This window comes from Cervus canadensis, chromosome 8 (genome assembly GCF_019320065.1).
Source record: "Cervus canadensis isolate Bull #8, Minnesota chromosome 8, ASM1932006v1, whole genome shotgun sequence".
Lineage (NCBI taxonomy): Eukaryota > Metazoa > Chordata > Mammalia > Artiodactyla > Cervidae > Cervus > Cervus canadensis.
The window spans coordinates 62,503,942-62,526,292 of NC_057393.1; the positions used below are offsets into that span (position 1 = coordinate 62,503,942).

At 54.5% G+C, this 22,351-nt stretch overlaps 1 protein-coding gene across 1 annotated transcript; it reads left to right on the forward strand.

Annotated features, from left to right (window-relative positions):
• The first annotated feature begins 5,721 nt into the window (after positions 1–5,721).
• Positions 5,722–10,091, forward strand: ZNF503 (zinc finger protein 503). The gene is made up of 2 exons (XM_043476456.1): positions 5,722–6,800; positions 7,536–10,091. The coding sequence occupies exons 1-2, from the start codon at positions 6,498–6,500 to the stop codon at positions 9,171–9,173; spliced, it is 1,941 nt and encodes a 646-aa protein (XP_043332391.1). The 5' UTR covers positions 5,722–6,497; the 3' UTR covers positions 9,174–10,091.
• The last annotated feature ends 12,260 nt before the right edge of the window (positions 10,092–22,351 follow it).

The following is a 22,351-nucleotide window of genomic DNA, read 5'->3' on the forward strand; positions in this document are numbered from 1 at the left end:
GGGAGTCCGCGGCACGTTGGAAACTATTTTTTTACGGGGCAGGGCCCAAGAAGCTGGCGAGAAATAAGGAAAGGGAGGCGCCTTCCTTCGCGTTTTACCGCGGACCAAGCTCGGCCACCAGGTACCCTCTTTGCCCACCTCCCCACTGTGCGCTCGGACACACCCCTAAAGCGCGCTGTCGTCTCAAAGCGACCGCCGAATCTCTGCTGCAAACTTGCTTTGAAGAAAGTTCGAGCTCCGTCTGCCGTGGAATTTGCTTTCAATTTTCGCCCCGGGCGGACTCGGCCCCGGCGGGTTTCCGAAGCACCGGCAGAGGGTGGGGGCTGAGGGGCACTGCCGATCGGGAGAGACTGCTAAGGCCGCGGACGCTGCTAGTCCAGCCTCCCTCAGAGGCCAGACCTGCAGCCTTCTGAGCTCGAGGAGCCACCTCGCGTCCTGCGCTCGGTGGATGGGGCGTCTCCACACCCGGGAGCCGGGAGCCGTTTCCCGCTGGATGCCTGAGAGCTGGATTTATTCTGATACAGGCAGCACACCCGCAGCCAGAGAAACTACGTCGATTCTAAAAATGACAAGGTTGAATTTATTAGATTAAGATTCATGTGTAAGTGCAGGGTGATGAAAATTATACAAACAGCTCCAAGTCCAGTGTGAACTGCAGGATCGCTTCCGGCTTCAAGGGCATGTAACATAACATCTGAATATTTAGATCTGTAGAGGGATATAAAAAATAGTATTAAATTCTCGGTGTGTGCACATATAGTTAAGTTGGGAAAATTCTGGAGCAAGTGTCATTTTACAGCCTCTGCTTGGGTGTAATCTGGGCTCGAGATAGCGCTTACTTCCAAATAACTACCCAGTGAATATATCCTACAGACAGAGCGAGTTCCGCATCGTCGAGGTGTGCCGCGGTATGTGTACCTCTTTAAATATCTGCGGCGTGGCAGAAGTGATATAAATACATTTAAGAAAAGCAGGCGCGCAGATAATTGAGCCACTGCACGGATTACAACAAGGAAATAAATATTACTACTAAGTTGGTTGTGGAAAGTGTAAGCAAATAGGGGGGCTTTCGGGAACGCGTGGAAGGGGCCACAGGTTCTGCAGCTACGGGCGCTCAGCAAGCTGAGGTGGGCAGTACTGGGATACCTGCTGCCTCGGACCTTGGGGCGACTACTGGGAGAGTCTCCGCCGGAACAGGCAACAATGCCGCACCTTAGGGGTTCTCCCAGATAACGCGTGAAGATTCCGAAGCGCTGAAGCCAGCACTCCAGGTACCAGGGCCTCAGGTCCTGCGGGGAGCCCCTCCCCCTCGGACACTTGAAGTACACCTTAATTCTGGGCTCGAGCAGTGCGCATTTAGGCCTATCGGTTTGGAGTAAAAGCGAACAGGGCGGGTCTTGCTTGGTTCCGAGGCACCTCAAAACTCGAAGTCACAGGCCAAACGGAAGAAGGCCACGATTTCACACCCGTGTGGAATCCAAGCCGCGCCCGGCCCTTGGAAGGCCAGCTGAGGCTACAGAAGCAGTTATCTGGGCGTGTTTAATTATGAAATGTTAGGCACCCCCTCACATACCCAGTACAGAGGCCCAGATGCCCCATAGGTCTCCCCCGCATATTTGCAAAGCCCAGGCAACGCCACCAGCTAGGTCAGAAACACTGCAGCTGTGGAATTCCAACACCAAATGCTAATTCCAGAATAGGGAGCCTGCGACCCTCCACCCATCTCACCACCTGGTCTTTTTTTTTTTTTTCTCACCCCTCCAAATACACCCAACCCTTAAACAGGCACAGAACTTCTGACAATTCCTGCTTGAGGAGAAACTAGGACTTGGTCCTGAATTCCAGAGAATTGCACACACTCCTGAGGCAGCCCTGCCGCAGAGAAGTAACCCGGGCCCTGAGAATGCCCTGCTTCAGAGAGTGTGGTTGCGCTGAAGTGGTATATACCATATAGTGAGAGGAGGGAGAGAGAACAGGAAACATTCCCTGGCTAGTAGAAGAAGCATAAATGAAGAGGGGGGAAAGGAAGAAAAGGCTGAGAGCCAAGAAAGAGTCAAAAGAGGAAACAAAAACGACAAGGGGGTGGGGGAAGAATCAGAGGAGGTGAGCCGAGAAGAGCGCAGGCCTTGGTGAGGCCCAGGGACCAGGCCAGGCGCTGGCAACGGCAAACCTGGTACCTCCCCGGCCCCAGAGGAGGCTAGTGCCGCCGGGGACCGTCCCCCACCAGCCCAGCGAATCTCGGCTCGGCTCCCAGTCCGGACAGGCGGGCCTGGGTCCAGTGGCCTCCGTGCGCCCTTTCTCTCCCCACTCCCGGGGGACCACGAGGCGGGGCGGGACGGGGAACAGGGGGTGCCCCCAAGGGGCGCGCGCCAGTCCAGGACTGTTTGGCCGCTCTGGGCCAGGCTTTCCAGCTCGCCAGGCCTGACCTGTCAGCCGGATTATCTTCGAGGGAGATTAATAGGGGAGGCGGGCTGCAATAATAATCGTTTTGTTTGATGTGACAACTCTGATAGGCGTTGATTTACTTACAAACTGATAGGCTTTTAATTGAGCGCCTCCGCCGAGCCCGAGATGAAAGGGAAGCGGCGGTGAAAGGCGGCCCGCCTGCCCTCCGGCCTCAATACTGATTAGCCATCTCGACAGTGAATAGTTCAAGGCATTTTCAAACTTTTTTCCTCAGCTCTCTCTCTTTCCTTCTCCTCCCACCCCCTCCTCAAATATCTGCCAAGCCCACTCCTTTTTTAGAGAAAACAAATCATTTCCATTGTGTGCAAATAAAATCCACAGGACATCCACGCCAATCGCCGCTGGGGGTTGGAGGCATTAGGCCAAGCGCGGGGTCATTAATAACCCCCCCCCAACCCCCACGGCCTCACGGCCTTCGGGGATTTGACCTCCCCTTCGAGGTGCGCAGGTTCGGATGCTGCAGCCTCCCGAAAACCCTGGGAGTGCAGACCCCCAGGCGCCCCCGTGCGCTCGGACCTTCGGAGTTCGATTTTTCGAAGAGCTAATGCGCGAAGACCAAGATCCGCGCGCGCGCGCGCTGCATCGCACAGGCCTGAGAGCATGTGCGACCACACCGTGGCCCGCCATTCCAAGGGACACAGGGGCCACTCTCTGGTTCCCCCAGCTGCCGGGGGTAAAAAGAAAGCTGCTGGAATTCCAGGAGAGGGAAAGGACAGAGTCTGGAGACGGCTGGCTGGAGGGCTGGGAGAGGGGGGAAGGGAGGGTCCCCCGCGGTCACCTCACCTCCATCTCTGAACGACGCCCCCAGCATCCTGTGTCCGGGAGGCTGCGGCGACGCGGGGCCCATGGCTGGGTTCGCGGGGCTGGGAGATCTACAGTTGATCTGGGCGACACTTCGACAACCACTAACCCAGTGACTCAGACACTAACAGAGCAGCAGGATACAGGCAGCCTCAAAGGGTCTGCTCTGCAGAGACAGAGCCGTCCGGCTGTCAGAAACCGGCACCTGGGACTCGCTCCCCAAAGGTTATTTCAGACAGCCTTCACAACTTCGCCACAGTCTCATGGCCTCACCTTCCTCCGCTGTCGCACCGGCAGACACTCCAAAGCCCCTTGAACGGAGGTGTGTTCTTACACCTAAACACACGCACACATACACCGACAAACTCTTCATATACACACCGCCTCACTCCCCGCTTCTCCAGATTATCTTTAGTCAAGTTACCATCTCATGAAGTTTACCAACCTAAAGAATCAAGGGATAAAATTAAAACGCGTAAGAAGAATGCCTACGAGAAATTCTAAAACTCACCCCTAGAAAGTTCTCGGTACCTGTGCGGAGTGGGAGACAGAGACAAAAATGAGGGAGGGAGGAATGGGGTGGTGAGAGTGGAGAACGCGAGCACCCCGAGGGCAGGTCCCAGACCCGACTTCGGCGCCGACGGGGCACCGGCTGGGCGAGCGAGGGTGGAAATCGGGTCTCAAGTCCCGGCCCCCGCCCCCCGCCCCCCAGCGCGGGTACAGACTGGCTCCCGGCTCCCCAGCGCTCCCAGCCCCACCATTTATCAAAAGGACTTGACAACAAAAGAAGAGCCGGGGCGGAAAAGGGGGGGAGGGGAGAGTCAAAGTCTTCCAAGTCCTTCCGAGGAAGGGGATGTACCCTCCTCTCGCCCCCTTCCAGTTTCTGCGAGTTTTTGGAGGTCACCCCACCCCCTCGAATTCGCTCCGGACGCTACCAAAGCCCTGACAACTCACACAGCGGCACAGGCATTCACACACACTTCTGCACTCAGATCCAGGTACACGGAGGCACGCGGAGCGCCTCCCCTCTGCCTTCCCAACGGCCCGAGTGACGGTGCAAATCGAGGGGAACGCGGCGGTCCCGCTCCGCTTCCCTGGGAGAGCCGGTTGTTTCCACAGGCAGCCGCCCCCACCCCCCCAACACACACACCACCCGCCCCCTCTTTCTTGCTTCTTCCCTCCGCTCTCCCCGAGCTGGTCAGTCCTGGCTCGGCGTTTCAATCAATTCGAGCGAGCAGCCCGGAGCAACCCTGGCTACCAAGACCGCGGGGATTGCAGGGGGTGAGGGAGGGCTGGAGAGGGGACCTGAGTGAGCCTGGAACGTATCTACCCCGAACACACACGTCAGGCCTCTTCTTCGCAGCCTCTCAGCCCTAGCCACGACGGGGGACGGGTGTCAAAGAACTGAGGCGGGGGTACCCCACCACTGACCTCCAGAACCCAAGGCTACGTTGGTAATGTGGCTCTTAGAAAGAAGCCTCCGAGTTTGGAGTCAGGGCACTAGGGAGAGGGGAGAGGGGGCCAGCTGGCACTGACGGCTGCACTCTGCGAGCCCCGAAGGGACTACCATAGCTTGGCGGGGGCGGGGGGGGGGGAGGTAAAAATCTCCCGTGTTGGACGTCGCCACCGCCTGTCTCGGGTACCGAGAGCGCTCGGAACTCTGCGCGCGGCCCCAAAGGAACGGGATCCCCAGAGGTGGAAGGGTGTTCTCTCTCTCTCTCCAATACCTAGAGGAGCGAGGCGCACACCCCAGGCCAGTGCACCCTTCTCAGCGCTCTGGGCGCACCTGCGCACTTTACTCTCACTATTCATTTTCCTGACACTGAGCGCCTCTTTCTCCTCTTTCATTCTTTTTCTTAGAGCCCCCGCCTCTCATCCCGGGAGGCTGCTCCTCTTTCCCCCTCCTTCAGTTCCCCCTCAGTCTCTTCCTTCCTCTGCGTCTCTCTCTCCCTCTCCCTTTTTCCCTTCAAGTCGCACCCGCCTTGTAATCAGCAACAAAAGCTGACATAAATCACCGGCGGATTGACAAGAGCTGACAAATAACTGATTGATTGCGGTCGGGGAACATTGACAATTGATGGAGGGGTGGAGATGCCCAGAGAACTCGGGAGGGGGGACGCTGGTAGGAGAAGAGAGGGTGGCAGGGGAGAGTAAGAATTGGGGAGGGGGGGGGCAGAGTGTGAAACAGAGGAAACATGTGACCCCCCTCCTGCCCCAATCTGCGCATCTCCGGGCGTCACGTGGCCGGGAAGGGCGGGGAACCTAGCAGAGAGCCGAGACGTGCCTCCACCGCCTCCGCTGCCCACCTAGCTTCTGGTTTCTCCGCCGCCGAATCCCGGGAAATCAAAGCGGGCGGGCGGACTTCCTCCAACACTCGCTCCCCACCTTTCCTTACCCAGGCGGCTGCACCGCAGGAGATTTCAATTACTGAGGCGGGGGAGAGAATACTTGGGGGTGCGGACCTCCTTTGCGGCCCTGGAGTTGACAGTCCGGCTGTAGTCCAGACTCCTGCTAGTGCTCCTTCTGAACACCCTCAAACTGTTCCTTGCAAGCAACCTCCTGCAAAAGAAGGTTTCAGTTTATTCTCCAGCTGGGCAAAAGGAAGGACGACGAGGAAGAAAAGAGAGGGAGGCGGCAGATAGCAAACGTAGAATAAATGTCCAGCTCGTCCTCCGAGCGAAATCAAGGGAGGGGACAAGCTGGGGGAGCGGCGAAGACGGAGCTGCCCATTAAAACCAGCGCTGAGAGTCCTGGCGGCGGCGGCGGCGCGGGACGCGTCACATCCCCTTGACCCTCCAATCACCTCGGGCTCCCATTTGATTGGAAGGCGGCAAAGGCTTTAATCTCCCCCTCGGTGCAGCTGCTTTTGAAGTGAGTTTCCTCGCCAGAGCCCCGGCTGGACAGGCAGAGGCTCACATCGCGGAGAGCAGCGCCAGCGCCGGGCCGCGAGTGCGCAGCGCAGGGGCACAGCCCGAGGCCGACACAGCTAGCCACCCGGCACTCCCGCAGTCGGGCCGGCTCCTCCCGCTCGGCCACGGCTCCGCAGCGGGCCACCCAGGATTATTCGCTTGTGGCTCCAGGCGCCAAGAAGGCGCGCTGGGCGCCGGTGACCGCCGCGCCAGCTCCACCTCCTCCTGCTGCTCCTGCTCCCCGGGCGAGAGCGCAGCCCGGAGCCCGCCCCGCGCCTCCTGGAGCCCTCCCCCCGCTGCTCCCATGCGCGCGGGTGGGTCATGAGCACAGCGCCCTCGCTTTCTGCCTTAAGAAGCAGTAAGCACAGCGGCGGCGGCGGCGGCGGCAGTGCGGACCCTGCCTGGACCAGCGCGCTCTCTGGAAATAGCTCCGGCCCCGGCCCAGGCTCGTCCCCGGCCGGCAGCACCAAGCCTTTTGTGCACGCCGTGCCCCCCTCTGACCCTCTCCGCCAGGCTAACCGCCTGCCCATCAAGGTGCTGAAGATGCTGACGGCACGGACTGGCCACATTTTGCACCCTGAGTACCTGCAGCCCCTGCCTTCCACTCCCGTCAGCCCCATAGAGGTAAGGACCCTATCCCCGGATCGCGCTGGGACCACCACCTTGGCTGCCCTCCACGGGATTTCTTTCTCTTGGGATCTGCAGGGGGTGAAGGTGGGGGGGTGGGGTGGTTCGGAGTGATTCAGCTCCGGGATGAGGGGAGAGGATCGTGCTCCCGCGCCTTAAACTAGGGCGGAAAGAAGGGAGGAGGTAGAATGGGGTGTGAATGCTAGGAGCCAAGGTAATCAAAACTTGTCTCTCCCTTTGGTGTTAAAGCCCCTACCTCGACCCAGGCCCCCTCACTCTCAGGCCAGAAGACAGACGGGAGTCCAAAATACGGTTCCAAAGTCCCGGTCCTCCGGTTCCCCAGAAGCTGGTATTTGTACACAGCCTCTAAGGCGCCAACGACCCGAGCCCTTACTCTGAAGTATTAGGGATGGGGGGTGGGGAGTACAGTTCTGGGTCAAAGAGTCAGAAACCAAAACATTTTTCGAGTTTGTTTTTTTTAAATCCAGTTATCGCTTAGAGAGGACGGGAAAGATCCTGGTGGCGGGGCTGGGGGTGGGGTGGGGAGTGTCGTGGCCTTTCTCAAGAAAGAGAATGTGTGTGTAGAAGGGGTGTCGCCTAGATTTGCGCCTTGGGGCTGGAAGGATCTTTACGGGTCGTGGCGGAGGTGCTCTCGGAACCTAGAAGGCAGGATTCTAAAGGGTTTCCCCTTCTTTCTTTGTGCCCCCCCCCTCCCCACGTCTGACCCTGCAGCTCGATGCCAAGAAGAGCCCGCTGGCGCTGTTGGCCCAAACATGCTCACAGATCGGGAAGCCCGACCCCTCGCCCTCCTCCAAACTCTCCTCAGTCGCCTCCAACGGGGGCGGCACTGGCGGTGCCGGCGGCGGCGCCGGGGGCGACAAGGACGCCAAGTCGGGCCCCCTCAAGCTGAGCGACATCGGCGTGGAAGACAAGTCGAGTTTCAAGCCGTACTCCAAACCCGGCTCGGATAAGAAAGAGCCGGGAGGCGGCGGTGGCGGCGGAGGAGGGGGCGGCGGGGGCGGCGGCGGGGGGGTTTCGGCGGAGAAGTCCGGATTCCGGGTACCGAGCGCCACCTGCCAGCCATTCACGCCCAGGACAGGCAGCCCAAGCTCCAGCGCCTCGGCCTGCTCGCCAGGAGGCATGCTGCCTTCGGCCGGGGGCGGCCCGGACGGCAAGGACGACAAGAAGGACCCCGAGGCGGGCGGCGGCGGTGGCGGCAGCAAGGGCTCCGGGGGCGCCTCGGCTGAAGGGGGACCCACGGGGCTGGCGCACGGCCGGATTAGCTGTGGCGGCGGGATCAATGTGGACGTGAACCAACACCCAGATGGGGGCCCCGGGGGCAAGGCTCTAGGCTCGGACTGCGGCGGCTCATCGGGCTCCGGCTCTGGCTCCGGCCCCAGCGCGCCCACCTCCTCCTCGGTGTTGGGCTCTGGGCTGGTGGCGCCCGTGTCGCCCTACAAGCCGGGCCAGACAGTGTTCCCTCTGCCTCCCGCGGGCATGACCTACCCAGGGAGCCTGGCTGGGGCCTACGCCGGCTACCCGCCCCAGTTCCTGCCACACGGCGTGGCGCTCGACCCCACCAAGCCGGGCAGCCTAGTGGGGGCTCAGCTGGCGGCGGCCGCGGCGGGCTCTCTGGGCTGCAGCAAGCCCGCGGGCTCGAGCCCCTTGGCCGGAGCGTCACCGCCGTCCGTGATGACAGCCAGCTTGTGCCGGGACCCCTACTGCCTCAGCTACCACTGTGCCAGTCACCTGGCTGGGGCGGCGGCAGCCAGCGCGTCGTGCGCTCACGACCCAGCCGCGGCGGCCGCGGCCCTCAAGTCCGGATACCCGCTGGTGTACCCCACGCACCCGCTGCACGGCGTGCACTCCTCGCTCACCGCGGCCGCGGCCGCCGGCGCCACACCGCCGTCTTTGGCCGGCCACCCCCTCTACCCCTACGGCTTCATGCTCCCTAACGACCCGCTCCCGCACATCTGCAACTGGGTGTCGGCCAACGGGCCTTGCGACAAGCGCTTCGCTACGTCTGAAGAGCTGCTGAGCCACTTGCGGACCCACACGGCCTTCCCCGGGACAGACAAACTGCTGTCGGGCTACCCCAGCTCCTCGTCTCTGGCCAGCGCCGCCGCGGCCGCCATGGCCTGCCACATGCACATCCCCACGTCGGGCGCTCCGGGCAGCCCCGGGACGCTGGCGCTGCGCAGCCCCCACCACGCGCTGGGACTCAGCAGCCGCTACCACCCCTACTCCAAGAGCCCGCTCCCCACGCCGGGTGCGCCCGTGCCCGTGCCCGCCGCCACCGGACCGTACTATTCCCCCTATGCCCTCTACGGACAGAGACTGACCACGGCCTCGGCGCTGGGGTACCAGTGAGGGCGGCCTCCAGGGCTATCGAGGGAAAGAAAAGAACTGGGGGGTGAGGAGGGGCCGAGGGAGGGGCGGGAACAGGACCGAGGCGACTGTCACCCGCGCGTGGGGATGACCCGGGCCAGGAAAGGAAAAAATATATATATACTGTATCTATCTACTCGAAACAGCGACCGAGACCCGGTGGGAAAGTCCCCTTTCCCCCACCTCTCATCTCCCTACCCAAACTTTATAAAAGTTGGAAAAAAAATATCATTTGACTTTTTATAGAAAAAGAAGGAAAAAATAATTGAGAAAGTGTTCATCTGAGGACTGCATCGGTGGACACTGGTATTTATTTATGTTAGCTCCAAGCGGACCCGTGGTTCAAAAGTGCATTACTTAGTTTGAGCTCTGTAGGTAAAAAGGAAGAAGGGGGAAAAATTAAAACTTGAGGGTTAAAAATGTGGAAAACAAACCCTCCCATCCCTTGTAGATTATAAATAAATACAAAACCGCCACAGAACTAGAGGTCTTCTCTTTAATGTTACTTTAAAATTGCTATGATTGTATTGTACGTTCTTATTTAATGTCTGATTGAAACACAAATTTACATGCATGTTTGTTACAAAAATGAAAAAAAAAGAAAACAAGTCACAATTTGTCAGCTCTGATTTCAAATTGCAATTATTTTTAAGGTGTATACCATCAAAAGAGAATGGGTATTTTTTTGTATGTATTCTGGAAGAAAACAAAAAAAAAAAGGAAAAACAATTCTATTCCAAAACCTCATTTGCCTTATTTTGTTCTTTAAAAGGAACACTTAACTATTTTTAATTTTTAAGTCCACCCGCTGAAAAGGGGACAAGGTTTACGTCATGTACTAAAATAATAGACAATGTATCGCTTTAAAGATTAAAATTCCGTATATTTGATGTATTAAAAGGTTTTACTACTTCTTCTTATCTTTTTTTTTTGGTTAAAGAAGAGCATGGCAATTTCGGCCACAGTGGGTTCCCTGGGCTTCACGGCTATTCCTTCTTCCCAGGACCGTGGTCGAAATTCCGATTGTTTTGTTGTGATCTTCAGGAAGAGGCAAAGGCTTCAGAAGGGCTGGCCTTGGAGGAAATATTTTTAAACGGGATTTCACAATTTGGAAAGATAGTGTTCTTAGCTATCGCTCATTTCGTTTTTTTCTCCCAGTAGCTGGTTTGTTAAAAGTGAAAGGGGAAAGGGGGGATTTAAAAAAATTTCCCTCTTAAGATTTTGAGGAGTTTGGGTTTCGTTTTGTGCAGAGAGCGGCGCAGGTCCGGACTCGCCCGCCCAGCTTCGGCCCGGGGGAGGTGCCGCTGCCCGCAGTTCCTCTCTGCTTTCCTACCATCATCGGTTACGGGCGGGCAGCCGGGATCGACTGGCGGTCGGAGGGTGCTTGGGAACCTGTTTCCTAGGCCTGGGGAGGAGAGCGCGCTGGAGCCCTCTTGTCCTTCCGAGGAAAATGAGTTCGCTTTCCTTTTCTTCATCTGGCTGCCGAGGGCTAGAGGCGGCCACCAGCCGACCCCTCCAGCCAACCCTCTCCCCCCAGGGTTCCTTCCTCTCTCCCGAGTCGGGACCCGCGTCAGGCCGGCGCCGAAGCTGCTTTTCCGAATCCCGATTTCTCTGCAGTCTACTCTCTATCCCAGTCTGCGCCGCAGGAGAAAGCGCCGGGGCCCGGGACCCGGAAGCCCCTTCCAGTTCGACCCCGCAAGGGTCCTGGCGCCCATTGTCAGCCTCGCTGGGGCGACCTGGTGGACGCGGAGCGCAGTTCTGGGTCGCGAGCTCCGCTCGGCAAAGTCGCGGCGTGACCCTCCGTCCCGGAGCGATTCCCGCAGCGCGCACCGCTACCTTCTCCCCAGCTTGCGCGGCGGGACTGAGCTGCCTGAAGAGCCCCTGGAACCAGGCAGAGAAGAGGTCTAATCTTCGTGTGTGTGTGTGTGTGCGCGCGCGCGTCTGTATGTTTTGGGGCGGGGTGGGAGTGGGGGGGCCCAAGGCCCAGCCCCCATCCCGACCGCGATCACACACTCACACCCCAGACCCGGGCGCGAGTCCTGCTCTCTGGTTGTTGGGGCGCTCTCCCCACCGGGTCCGTGGGAGTTTGGTCCAGAGCGCACCTTTTCTGGGATCCTGGGACCTCGGAGTCGCGGCGCTGAGCGCGGACCCCGAACTCTCCTCTCCCCAGGGTCAGGCCGTTCTGGGTTCTCCGAGCCACCGGCCTCCCTCGGCGTCAGGCTCCCCCTGCTGCCTCGGGAAGCTCACCGCCGCTCAAAGGCCGCCTTCGGCCTCGGGCCTCGGTCAGTCAACTGCACGGCCCCCGCCGCCATTTGTTCGGGGGTTGGTGACTCAGATTTTTCCACCCTCCTCCCAGCATCAGTCTCACGCCTGCAGGGCCTTTTCCCGGGTTGCACGCAAAGCGGGCCCGGCGACCTCCGGGACGCCTCTCAGGCCTCCGCCTGGAGAAGACTTCATAGAGGAAGACTCGGGCTCCGTACCGCCTACCCGGAGGGGGCAGCCTCCAGCGCCTCCGAGCCGCCTGCCCGCCTCGCGCCCGGGACGCTGCAGCCCAGCTCCCACTCTGATCCGGCTAAGAGAAGCTGGGCTGGGCCTGGCTGGGCCCGGCTTATCGAGAACCCCGGCCGATGGGGTTGCTTGTCATCTCCAGGCTCTCGGACACACACACACACACACTCAGGATAGAAGGACCTTCGAGGAGGTGGTGCGGCCCGAGTCCCGGGGACTCAAGTGCCCACGCTTGCGACGTGAAAGCTAGGCCCTTGTTCACCCCTCACCAGCACCAGCCCCAAGCCCCTGGTCATTCCGACCCACACGCTTCGCCTTCCTTGGCCTCGCATCTTCCGACAGGGACACCACGCCTCGCCAACAGGGACCCACTTGGGCGGGAAGGGCCTAGAAATTCCCCCCAGCCCTGGAATTTCAGGCCTGGGACCGTCAGGGAGACAAACTAGGCCCTCTCGTGCCTTTACGCCCTCTCTTGGTATTTTAGTATAGTAACAAAAATCAAACCCAAAACGCCTTAAAATTTTAATGAGACCTCCTTCCCGGAGAAGTTACTCAGAGGCAGCAAAATTCTGGAGCTAGGGCCGAGGATCGGGGATGGTCCCCCGACGTGTGCGACGGAGCTGTCACCCCAGGCCCGGGGTTGGTAAGGAGAGGGTGCCGGTATGTGCTGCAAGTCCAGTCCAGGCGCGACCCCCTCGGGAAAAAGACGCCCCATCCTAACTGCGGGCCCCTGGCTCTCTCCGCCTGTCTGCGGAACTGCGGCAGGATGCCCCGCGCGCCCGGCGGCTACCGCCAAAGCCAGAGCGGAGCGCAGTGTGTCCGCCAGGCGGCGCTGCGGAGCCCGGCGGAGCGGGCGGGAGACCCGGAACCCTGGCCAGCGCGCGGGACGCAGGCTGGGTGGTCAGACAGAGACCCCGCGCCTCCACGTTAGCACGGTTTTCTGAGCGGTGTCCGGTAGCTCTCTCCTGGTAGTTCCTCGCTCCTCTCCGGCTCCGAACCACGTCCTCTGCGGTTCTCCACCTGCTCTAGCTTCTGCTGTTGTGTTCCTCGTGCTCTTTCTCTACCCCAGAGGAGTTGGCCCAGGTGTCCAGGGCCCCTCTGCAAGCCGGGGAGCGCCCACCACCATCATCAAGGCTCTGACAGGTCACTTTGTCATAGTGAAGTGAATCTCACCCATTCATGCATCCATTCACTTCCATTCTCTGATTATTTCCTATGACCTAACCCCTCGCCGAGAAGGCAATGGCACCCCATTCCAGTACTCTTGCCTGGAAAATCCCTTGGATGGAGGAGCCTGGTAGGCTGCGGTCCATGGGGTCGGTAAGAGTCGGACACGACTGAACAACTTCACTTTCACTTTTTACTTTCATGCATTGGAGAAGGAAATGGCAACCCACTCCAGTATTTTTGCCTGGAGAATCCCAGGGAAGGGGGAGCCTGGTGGGCTGCCGTCTATGGGGTCGCACAGAGTCGGACACGACTGAAGTGACTTAGCAGCAGCAGCAGCAACCCCTCGCCAAGGGCTTCCCATCTCTATTCATTCCTGACACAGATGGAGAAACTAAGGCTAAATCCTGGAAGCCAAGGGCAAGACCAGCAGAGAAAGCCCAAGCCTTTCTCTCCATTCAACCCCTCCACCCATCTGTACCTCTGGCAGTGACATTGAGTGACCCTGATGTCTTTGTGCTGGGTGGTCTTTAAGCAGTGAGGAAAAGCAGATTTAAAAAAAAAAAAAAAGCCATTGTGCTTTGGAAAAGGTATAAAAATTGCCCAGAAGACAAGGCCTGTCCCTGTGAGGCTACCTGATGGCCGGCCTCTTCTACCGTATTGGCTTAAGGCTCCTCACCTCCCATGCCTAGAGGCCTGGTGATGCTCAGAGTGACTGTAAAATGCAGACTGACCTGCTCATGCTTATGTCCAGCCATACTATCCTGTATTATCCCATTTAAACTTCACAGCAATTCCATGAGGTTGATAGAAGCTTTACCCCCATTTTACAGATGAGGAAACTGAGGCTCAGCAGGGAAAGGATACTAGCTAGTGAATGATGGAGTCAAGGCAGAGGTTCTCACCTTGGCTGCTGTCACCTGAGATGATTTTAAAGTATAACAATGCCTGGAAGGCAGAGACTCTGATTCACCTGGGAGAGAGTGTGGTAGACAGAATTGTTTTATTTTTCTTTTTAAGTTCTTAGCATCTTGTTGTTGTTATGTTACTTTTTTTCCCCTGAACTTTTTGGCCACCCGGCATGTGGGATCTTAGTTTCCTGACCAGGATTCAAACCTGTGCTCCCTGCAGTGGAAGCGTGGAGTCTTAACTGCTGGACTGCCAGGGCAGTCCCTTATTTTACTTTTTATTATGGAGGTTTTGGAACATCCACGAAAGTAGAAGGAATGGTATACTAGAGCCCCACAAACCCATCACCCAGGCTCAACAGGTATCAGTTTATGACCAATCTTGTTTCTTCTCTACTTCTCCTATTTGCTTCTCCCACACCATTAATTGGAAGTGAATACAGACATCCTGTCATTTCACATCCTTAGATGTTTGTCACTTCCTGCCAGGCTCCCAAGCTAGGGCTCATCCCCCCTCTCAGCTGAGGCTTCAATTCAGTGAGTGCACAGCAAAGCTGGGGTTCAAACCCATTTCTATCAGACCCAGAGCCCGAGCACTTCACCAACCCTGTGCTGGGGAATCCCCCAAAGTCCTGGGGCTACTGATCTCTCTCTCCCCAGTGTGAACCCAGGGCTTACCCAGGGGTTGTCTGGGCTGTAGAAAGACTCTTGAGTCTTGAGTCCCTGGTGAAGCAGCAGGACTATGGGATACTCACAGCGCAAAGGGCATCCTGAGAGTGAGAACAGCTTAAAGCCACATGGTACAGTGTGAAGAGCACACATTTGGGGTCAGACTGGTCTAAAATTGAACTTTTAGCTACACCCACCCCTGGTTCAAACTCTATGACTCAATTTATTTGAGCCTCAGTTGTCTCCTCTGTAAAGTGGGGATGAAACCCATGGCATTGCAGAGTCAGACATGACGGAGCAACTAACACTTTCATCCCCAGGCTTGTCTCTGTTCATGGAATTTTCCAGGCAAGAATACTGGAGTGGTTTGTCATTTCCTTCTCCAGGGTATCTTCCCAACCCAGGGATCGAATCTGGGTTTCCTGCATTACAGGCAGATTCTTTACCGTCTGAGCTACCAACTGATGCCAACTTTATAGGGTTGTTGTGAGGCTTCAGTGAAATAATTAACGTGAAAATCCCCAATCTTCTGTCTGGCCCATACTGGCTTTTAGTGAAGACAGATTTCTTTCCTTCTTCTCTTTCCAAAGTATAGTTTCATTATGATCAGCCCCATTGCTCAAGAACTAACTGTGGCTCCTTGTGGTTCACTGGGTCAAATTCTCACTCTACTATCTGGCCATCTGGCCATGGTTCATCTTCTGACCTGGCCTCTCTTTGCCTGTTCTACCTTGTGTCTCACCAGTCTTCACAGTCCAGACCCTCTGCCAGCCAGCTAGCCCCCCAGCCCCTTTGATGATGGTGCTCATCATACACTACTTCCCTGGAATGCCTTCCTCCTTCCCCACCCTTCCAAACTTTCTCAAGACCCATCTCTTCCAGGAAGCCCTCCAGGTTTCCCCCTGACCACACACTGATCTTTCACTCAGCACTTAATGCAATGACAAAAGGTGGATGAATAAAGGCCACCAGACTAGGGATGAGGACCCTTGGGTTTGACTGGTGCCTCTTCATGGTTATTGACCATGGACAAATCACTTATGGCCTCTGTGAAACTAGTCTCCCAAACTGATATTTGTCTACGCACATTTACCAACAGCAATATTTTAATAAGCAGCATGCATTGCATGTCTACTTCCAGGCACTCATCTAGCCCTATTACTACCTCTGTCCTTTTACAGGTGAGGAAACTGAGCATTAGAGAGAAGTCACATGTCTGCTCCAGCAATGGGGTCCTTAACCACTGTGCTGCACTGTGCTAGTTCCTGGGCCTGGAATCTTGGTCCTTGGCCTTCTTTTCCTAATTGCCAGTAACTCAAAACTCCTATTTCAAACCTCAGGCAGTGTCACCGCCTCTGGGAAGTCCCCCAGGTCCTTCCACTGGATTCAGTGCCCTTCTCTTTGCTCCTGTGGCACCTGTCCATCCCATCATACTCTCTTTACATTTTGCTCCCAGCCTGAACTCTGAGGCACTGGAGAGGAGGGACTGTCTCCTCTTCCCGTTTCTAGTAGCGCCAGCTGGCTTGGTTCCTGGAACCTAGTAGATGTTCAGTAAATGTTAGAGGGAAGGAAGGAAAGGGAGGTAAAAAAGAGAGAGAGGGAGAGGAAGACAGAGGAAAACAAAAAGACAGAATGGAGGAACGATGCAAGAGAACTGGGCTGGCTTGGGCAGGATGACCCTTCCGAAGAGAGGAGGAGCAGCAGCAGTGGACTTTGATGTCTTTGCCCACGGCACAAAATGAGGCCTGGGAAGTTTCCACACATCAGTTAGAAACTGCATTTGCTGACAATAATGAAGACCCTGAAAGAGTGGCTTGAAGTAGATAAATATTCTCTTCTCTCAGTCTGCAGGTGGACGGTCCAAGCTAAAAATGGCCCTCAGTCATGAAGGACCCAGGGTCCTCTGCCTTCCTCAATACCAGCTCAATCAGGAAGACTTGATCCTCATGTGGTCTCTGAGTTCAGGATGCCTGCTGGGGCTCAGCCATTATCACCTCATTACAGTCAGCCGGAAGGAGGAGGGAGAAGAGGTAAAAAGGGTCCACTCCTTTTTAATGGGTCTTTCTGGAATCCACAGACAACTCCTCAGCTTACACCCCATTAGGAAGAATCTAGTCATGTGGCCAAGATTTCCTTAGCTGCAAAGGAAGCTGGGGAACATAATGTTAGCTGGGTGCACTGCTGCCGCAAGTAAAGTCAGGGTTCTGATACTCAAGGGAGCAAAAAGGGTGGGAACTGGGACAGGACATTAGCAGACTCCCCTGCAATCCACAGATAGGTGAACCTAGAACTGGAATCCAGAGAGAGCTTTCTTGGTGGTGGCCTTCCAGGGGGTCACTATTTGATGACTTGCTTCTTTAAACCACAGATCCTTATTGATAAACTGGGCAGGGGTCGTACTTATAAGCCCTCAGAAGTTGTAATTCTTGTTCCCTCTAGGTGTTTGGAGTTGTATACTGCAGTGATTTAGAGTGGGATTTATCAAAAAGTAATTTTTATTCCTATAAAGATCTTCAGTTAGAGACCCGTTCATTTTGGTCCTGCACCCCACACAAAATACTAAGCTAAGAAGAAGGGATCATATTTGTTTAAAAAAAAAAAAAAAAAAAAACAGCAACAACAACAAGGAAAACAAAAATCTCAAAGGGTGAAAGGGAGTAGCATTGTAAACTTACCCCCTACCTCCTTCCACGTTATTTGCAAAAATATAGTCTCCAACTCAAAGCAGAGACAGCCCAGTGCTCATGTAACTTTGCACTGACTTTACCTTAAATAATTATAGTGTAACTACAGAAATGTAAAAGAAACAAGACACAACCAACCAAACATTATTGCTGAATCATAGTGACACCCGAGTGGGTTCTAATCATGCCTCCATACACCCAGACAGCAGTGGTCCTTGGAACAGGGCCCTGGGGAGTGAGGAGAGGTGGCGGAGTAGGGAAGGCAAGAGGAGACTCCTAGGGCTGGAAAGGGTAAGGACAAAGCGGGCACAGAGATCTGTGCACGTGAGCAGATTGGCTGCCCTGTTGCTGGAAGCCTCCTCAGCCTTAGGTCTCAAAAAGGGAAACATTTCAGGGTTCTGGGCTGACTTTGCACGTCTCTCTATTTCTCTGCCATTTTTCTTTCACATGCTTCGTAAACATCTCTCCCTAACATTCTACAGGGGCGATTCCTGTGGTATGGGAATTCTATACCCTCCACATCACTAGTTCTTAAGCCCTTTGTGGGTTGAGGGAAGGACGCAGAAACCACAACCTTTTTTGAAAATTCGATAAAAGCAATGGCCCCTCTTTATAGAAATAAATACACATACTCAACATTGGAAAAATAATTTCAGGGGGCTCATGGACCTGCAGATTTTCAATCCTTGATCTTAAAGGAAATCCAAGCTTTAAAAAAAAAAAAAAATGCCCTTGGGAAACACCCTGAGGGACTCTGGGCTTTCCTTTCTAAATTTTTCTCACCAAGGCTACATTCCAACTACTCTGTAGCAATTAACTCTAACAACTTATGTCAACCTACCACAGGCCAGTGTTAACCTTTGCAACCCTCACAATAATTCTATGAAGTGGGCACTATCATTGGCCCCACTTTATGGTGAGGAAACTGAGGCACAGAGAGGTTAAAATGACTTGCCCAAGATCACACAGCCAGGAAGTGGCAGAGCTGAGATCGTGTTATAGGCTGTTAAGAGTCCAGGGCCATTCGTTGCACACTGTTCCCCACTGTGGGGTGGCCCTTACTTCTCTGTACACTGAAGCCCCATAAACTTGCCTAACCCTAATGCAGGTATCAGGCCCACCCAGCAGCATGCCGGAACTGGCTCATACTGGCTCACAAGAGCCAGCTGTGCACCTCTCTTCCCAACTCCTCATTCTGTGGTATTATGTTGATAGCTTGAAATTTGCCATGGTGGGAATATTTACACCATAGCAATTTGCAAACACTGTAAGTGAAGGCTTTTTTTTCCCAAGAGAGCTGATTATTAAGCATTTATTAGCACACCACTGGACACACATACTCTAGTCCCACTGCAACCTGCACATCCAACCACTCAGACCCCGAGTCCGTGGGAAGCGAGGATCTTCCTTCCAGTCAGTGAGGAGGATTTGGATGGGGTCTGCTTCCCCCAGGCTTAGTGCAGGGGGTAATTAGGGAGAATGCAGCCTCCTCTCTGACCCCAGAGTAGGTAGGCTATCTTCCAGTTGCCCTTACCTGTCCTAGAACCTGGGACTGGTCACCTGGAATCCAGATCCTTTACAGCACCTGGCAGCCCACCTGATATGGCAGGTGGGGGGTGGTGCTTGGCTGCCCAGAAGCTTCAGTGGCCTTCCCAGCTCAGTACCCCTGCCACTGGACCCTTAGCAACTAACACCAGCCAGCTCTAGTTTAACCCTTTCCCTTTGGGGTGAGCCACAGGCAGCTGGACCCTTCCTCCAGCCTCACTAGAAACCAGCCCTGCTCCCTCTCCACTACCTTCTGGGAGCAGCCAGCAAACTGCCCAGCTGTGACCAAGACAGTGGTGACAATGTGCACTCTCTACCTTTGGTCCATAGAGAAACCCCATCCAGCAGCAAGGATTCCAGTGGGCCAGGCCTAGGGTGGAGGCTTCCCTGGTGCCCTCACCAAGCAGACTCTCAGACCACAGGAAAGAAATGGATTATTATGATTATTATCATTTAGTGAGCATTTTCCTCGTGCCAAGAGCTTTATATTACTTTATATTATCTTTTTTAAATCCCTACAAGATCCCTAGGAGATAGTGCTATATTAACCCCCTGTTAGAAAACTGAGATTCAGAAAGGTTAGGTAACATGCCGGAAGTCACACAGCCAAGTGGTGAGCGAAAATTCAAGGCCAGAGCTGTCTCACTCCAAAGCCCATGCCTTAAAACCTGTGTACTTCAACTGACAGGTTCTGCTTCCTTCCCCAGCCCCCCAGGGAAATGTGGGAAGGGCAGCCCCTCTGGCCTCCCTTGGGGTTCCCTGGGGACATCTCCAAGGGCAGAGGGAAGACAACCTTGGTCACCTGTAGCAAAACCACTGCCCAGTCCAAGGTGTGGTCCACCAGACATAGAAAGCGAGTATTCACTGGCAAGCACATCAGGCCCTGTATGCAGGGCCTGCTGCATACACGGCCTTCTCTTAGGCATGGAGGCAGTGGGAAGATGACTAGGATACACCAGGTCTGCCCTCAGATAACTTACTGTCCAGTCTATTACTGCCTTAAGGTGACCTGTGACAAGGGCTATCTCACTGGAGGCATTGGGTTAATTTCTACAGGAGGATGCAGAAATCTTCAGGGAGGAGACAGCACTTGATCTGGGTTTGGACAATGATTAGGCATTTAATGGGTGGCAAATGGGGGATCTTGGGAATCAGGAGAACAGATGAATGAGATCAAAGGCATGGAGGCAGGACTGCCCATGAGGGTGTTTGGCAGGGATGTGGTGGTGGTAAGGGAAGTGGGTGGGAGCGTGGTGGGAACAGATGGTGTCCTGTCCTTCAGTAAGCAATGGGGAGACATCAGAGGTCTTTGAGCAGAGGAGTACCATTATGGGATAGAACAACGAGATTGGAGAAAAAGAGACTAAGACATCAGGTGGTTCAGAGAGAAGAAGGTGAGAGATGAAAGCCGGGGGGGTGGCTGCAGGACACACAAAGCCATTACCTTCCCAGGGGATGGCAAGGGGGTAGGATGGACTGGACTCGGTGAAGGGCAGGGGTTGGAAAGGAGAGGGGAAAGGCACATATGATCCTGAGGTCTTAGCCTATGTAAAGGCTGTAAAAAATATAGAAGAAAGAAAGCAAGCCCCTTCCCCAAATACAGTGACTTAAATCAGAAGGAAGTTTCTCTCAGACCTCTGTCATCTATGCTTGTGAGGCTGCTCTGCTCCGTGACGTCATTCAGGGGCCCAAGTGCCTTCCATCTTGGTGTTCCTTCTTCCCCTCAGGATGCTGTGCTCACTGGTGTGATTAAATATGGGTGCTATTCCTACCCAGGGGACGGGGAGAGCGGGGAAGTCTGGGGCAAGCAGTGTCCTTCTGAACAAGTGAGGAAGACGTTGCTCATAGTCACCTGGCCAGCTGCAAAGGGAGGCTGTGAAATGTTATTTCTGCCCTGTGACCATGTGCAAGGAAGAAGGGGAGAATAGACCTGGGGTCGGAGGGCTAACCAGGAGTCACCACGTCTGGGTACCTAGAAAAAATTCCGAGGGGCAGCAGGCTTTGGCAGAGAATACACAGTGTAGATTTTGTGTGGGTTAAGTTTCTCATACCTGCAGGGGGTGGAAATATAAGTTTGTGAGTAGTTAGCAGAAGAGAGAGCTGAAATCTGAAGTGCAAGGGAAGAAGAAGAAAATTGGGCTAACCATGGAGCCTGAGACTCTTGAGAAAGTCCTATGAGGAATAGTCCTTTTGCCAATAGCATTGGGTTAGCCAAAAATTAGTTTGGGGCTTTCCGTAAAATGTTGCAAAAACCCCAAACAAATATTTTGGCTAACCCAATAGTTGCTTTTTTTAAAATTTTTTTTTAAATTGAAGTGTAGTTGATGTTTAATATTATATTAGTTTCAGGTGTACTACATTTTGATTCACAGTTTTATAGACTATACTCCATTTAAAGCTATTACAAAATAATGTCTATATTTCCCTGTGCTCTATAACATACCCTTGTTGCTTATTTATTTTATTCATAGTAATTTGTGTCTCTTAATCCCATACCTTTATCTCACCCTTCCAAACTTCCCTTTCCTCAGGGGTAACCACTAGTTTATTCTCTGTATCTGTGAGTCTGTTTCTGTTTTGTCATATATATTCATTTTATTTTTTTTAAGACTTCACATATAAGTAATAACAGAATATTTGTCTTTGACTTATTGCACTAAGCAACATACTCTCTGAGTCCATCCACATTGTTGCAAATGGCAGAATTTCATTCTTTGGGGGACTGAGTAATATTTCATTGTGTATATGTACCATCTTCTTCATGTAGTCATCTGTTGATGAGCACTTAGGATGCTTCCATATCTTTTGCCAATAGTATTTTCCAAAGATGGTGGCCATACATCCCGTCCCGTGTATTTTTCTTATGCTATGAAGTTGTCACTCTTCTTTCAAGTGGTGGGGCTCGAGTTTCCTGCCCTTGAACCTGGGCAGGCCTGTGATGAGAGCAGAAATGATACCATGTGACTGAGGCTGTCAGGATAGGTGATGCCACTTCCTCTAGGGATGCTCATCCTGGGAACCCTGTGCTGTGAAGAAACCAAATGTCCGCATGGACAGACTACATGTAGGTGTTGTGGCAACAGCCCAGCTGAGGTCTCAGCCCACAGGAGCATCAACAGCCAGCATGGAGTGATGAGACTCGGGCGATCCCAGCCCCCAGCCTTCAGGCCACCTCAGGGGATCCTGACAGGAGCAGAGACAAGTCCTCCCCACAAAGCTCCACTCAAGTTGCCGATGCATGAACCAAATAAATGTTATTGTTTTAAGCCACTAAATTTTGGAGTCTTTTTCTTGTAACAATAGGTAACTGATACAGGTCAGACTCCCTTTTCCCACCCTAGGAGACTACCCCAAACCTCACAGAAAAGGGATGACCCTGGGTTGACCTTGCCCATCCCCATACTTCTCTGTTTGTCTTCTGCTTGACCCTTCTCCTGCCGTGACATGTCCGTTTATCTAGCCCCCAGCTTGTTGCTTTGACCAGCCTCGGGACCCCCAGCATGGCTGCCTCTGGCCCCCTTTAGGCTGGGTCTCACTGTCCTCCCCACAAAGGACACTCCCAGGCTGCACCCTTTCTCTCTCCATCCCCAGAGGGCCAAGAGGACAGTCAGTGGCAGAGAAATGGTAGGGGAGCAGGAGGTCTTCAAACACAAGGGATGGGAGAGTTGCTGTGTTCCCT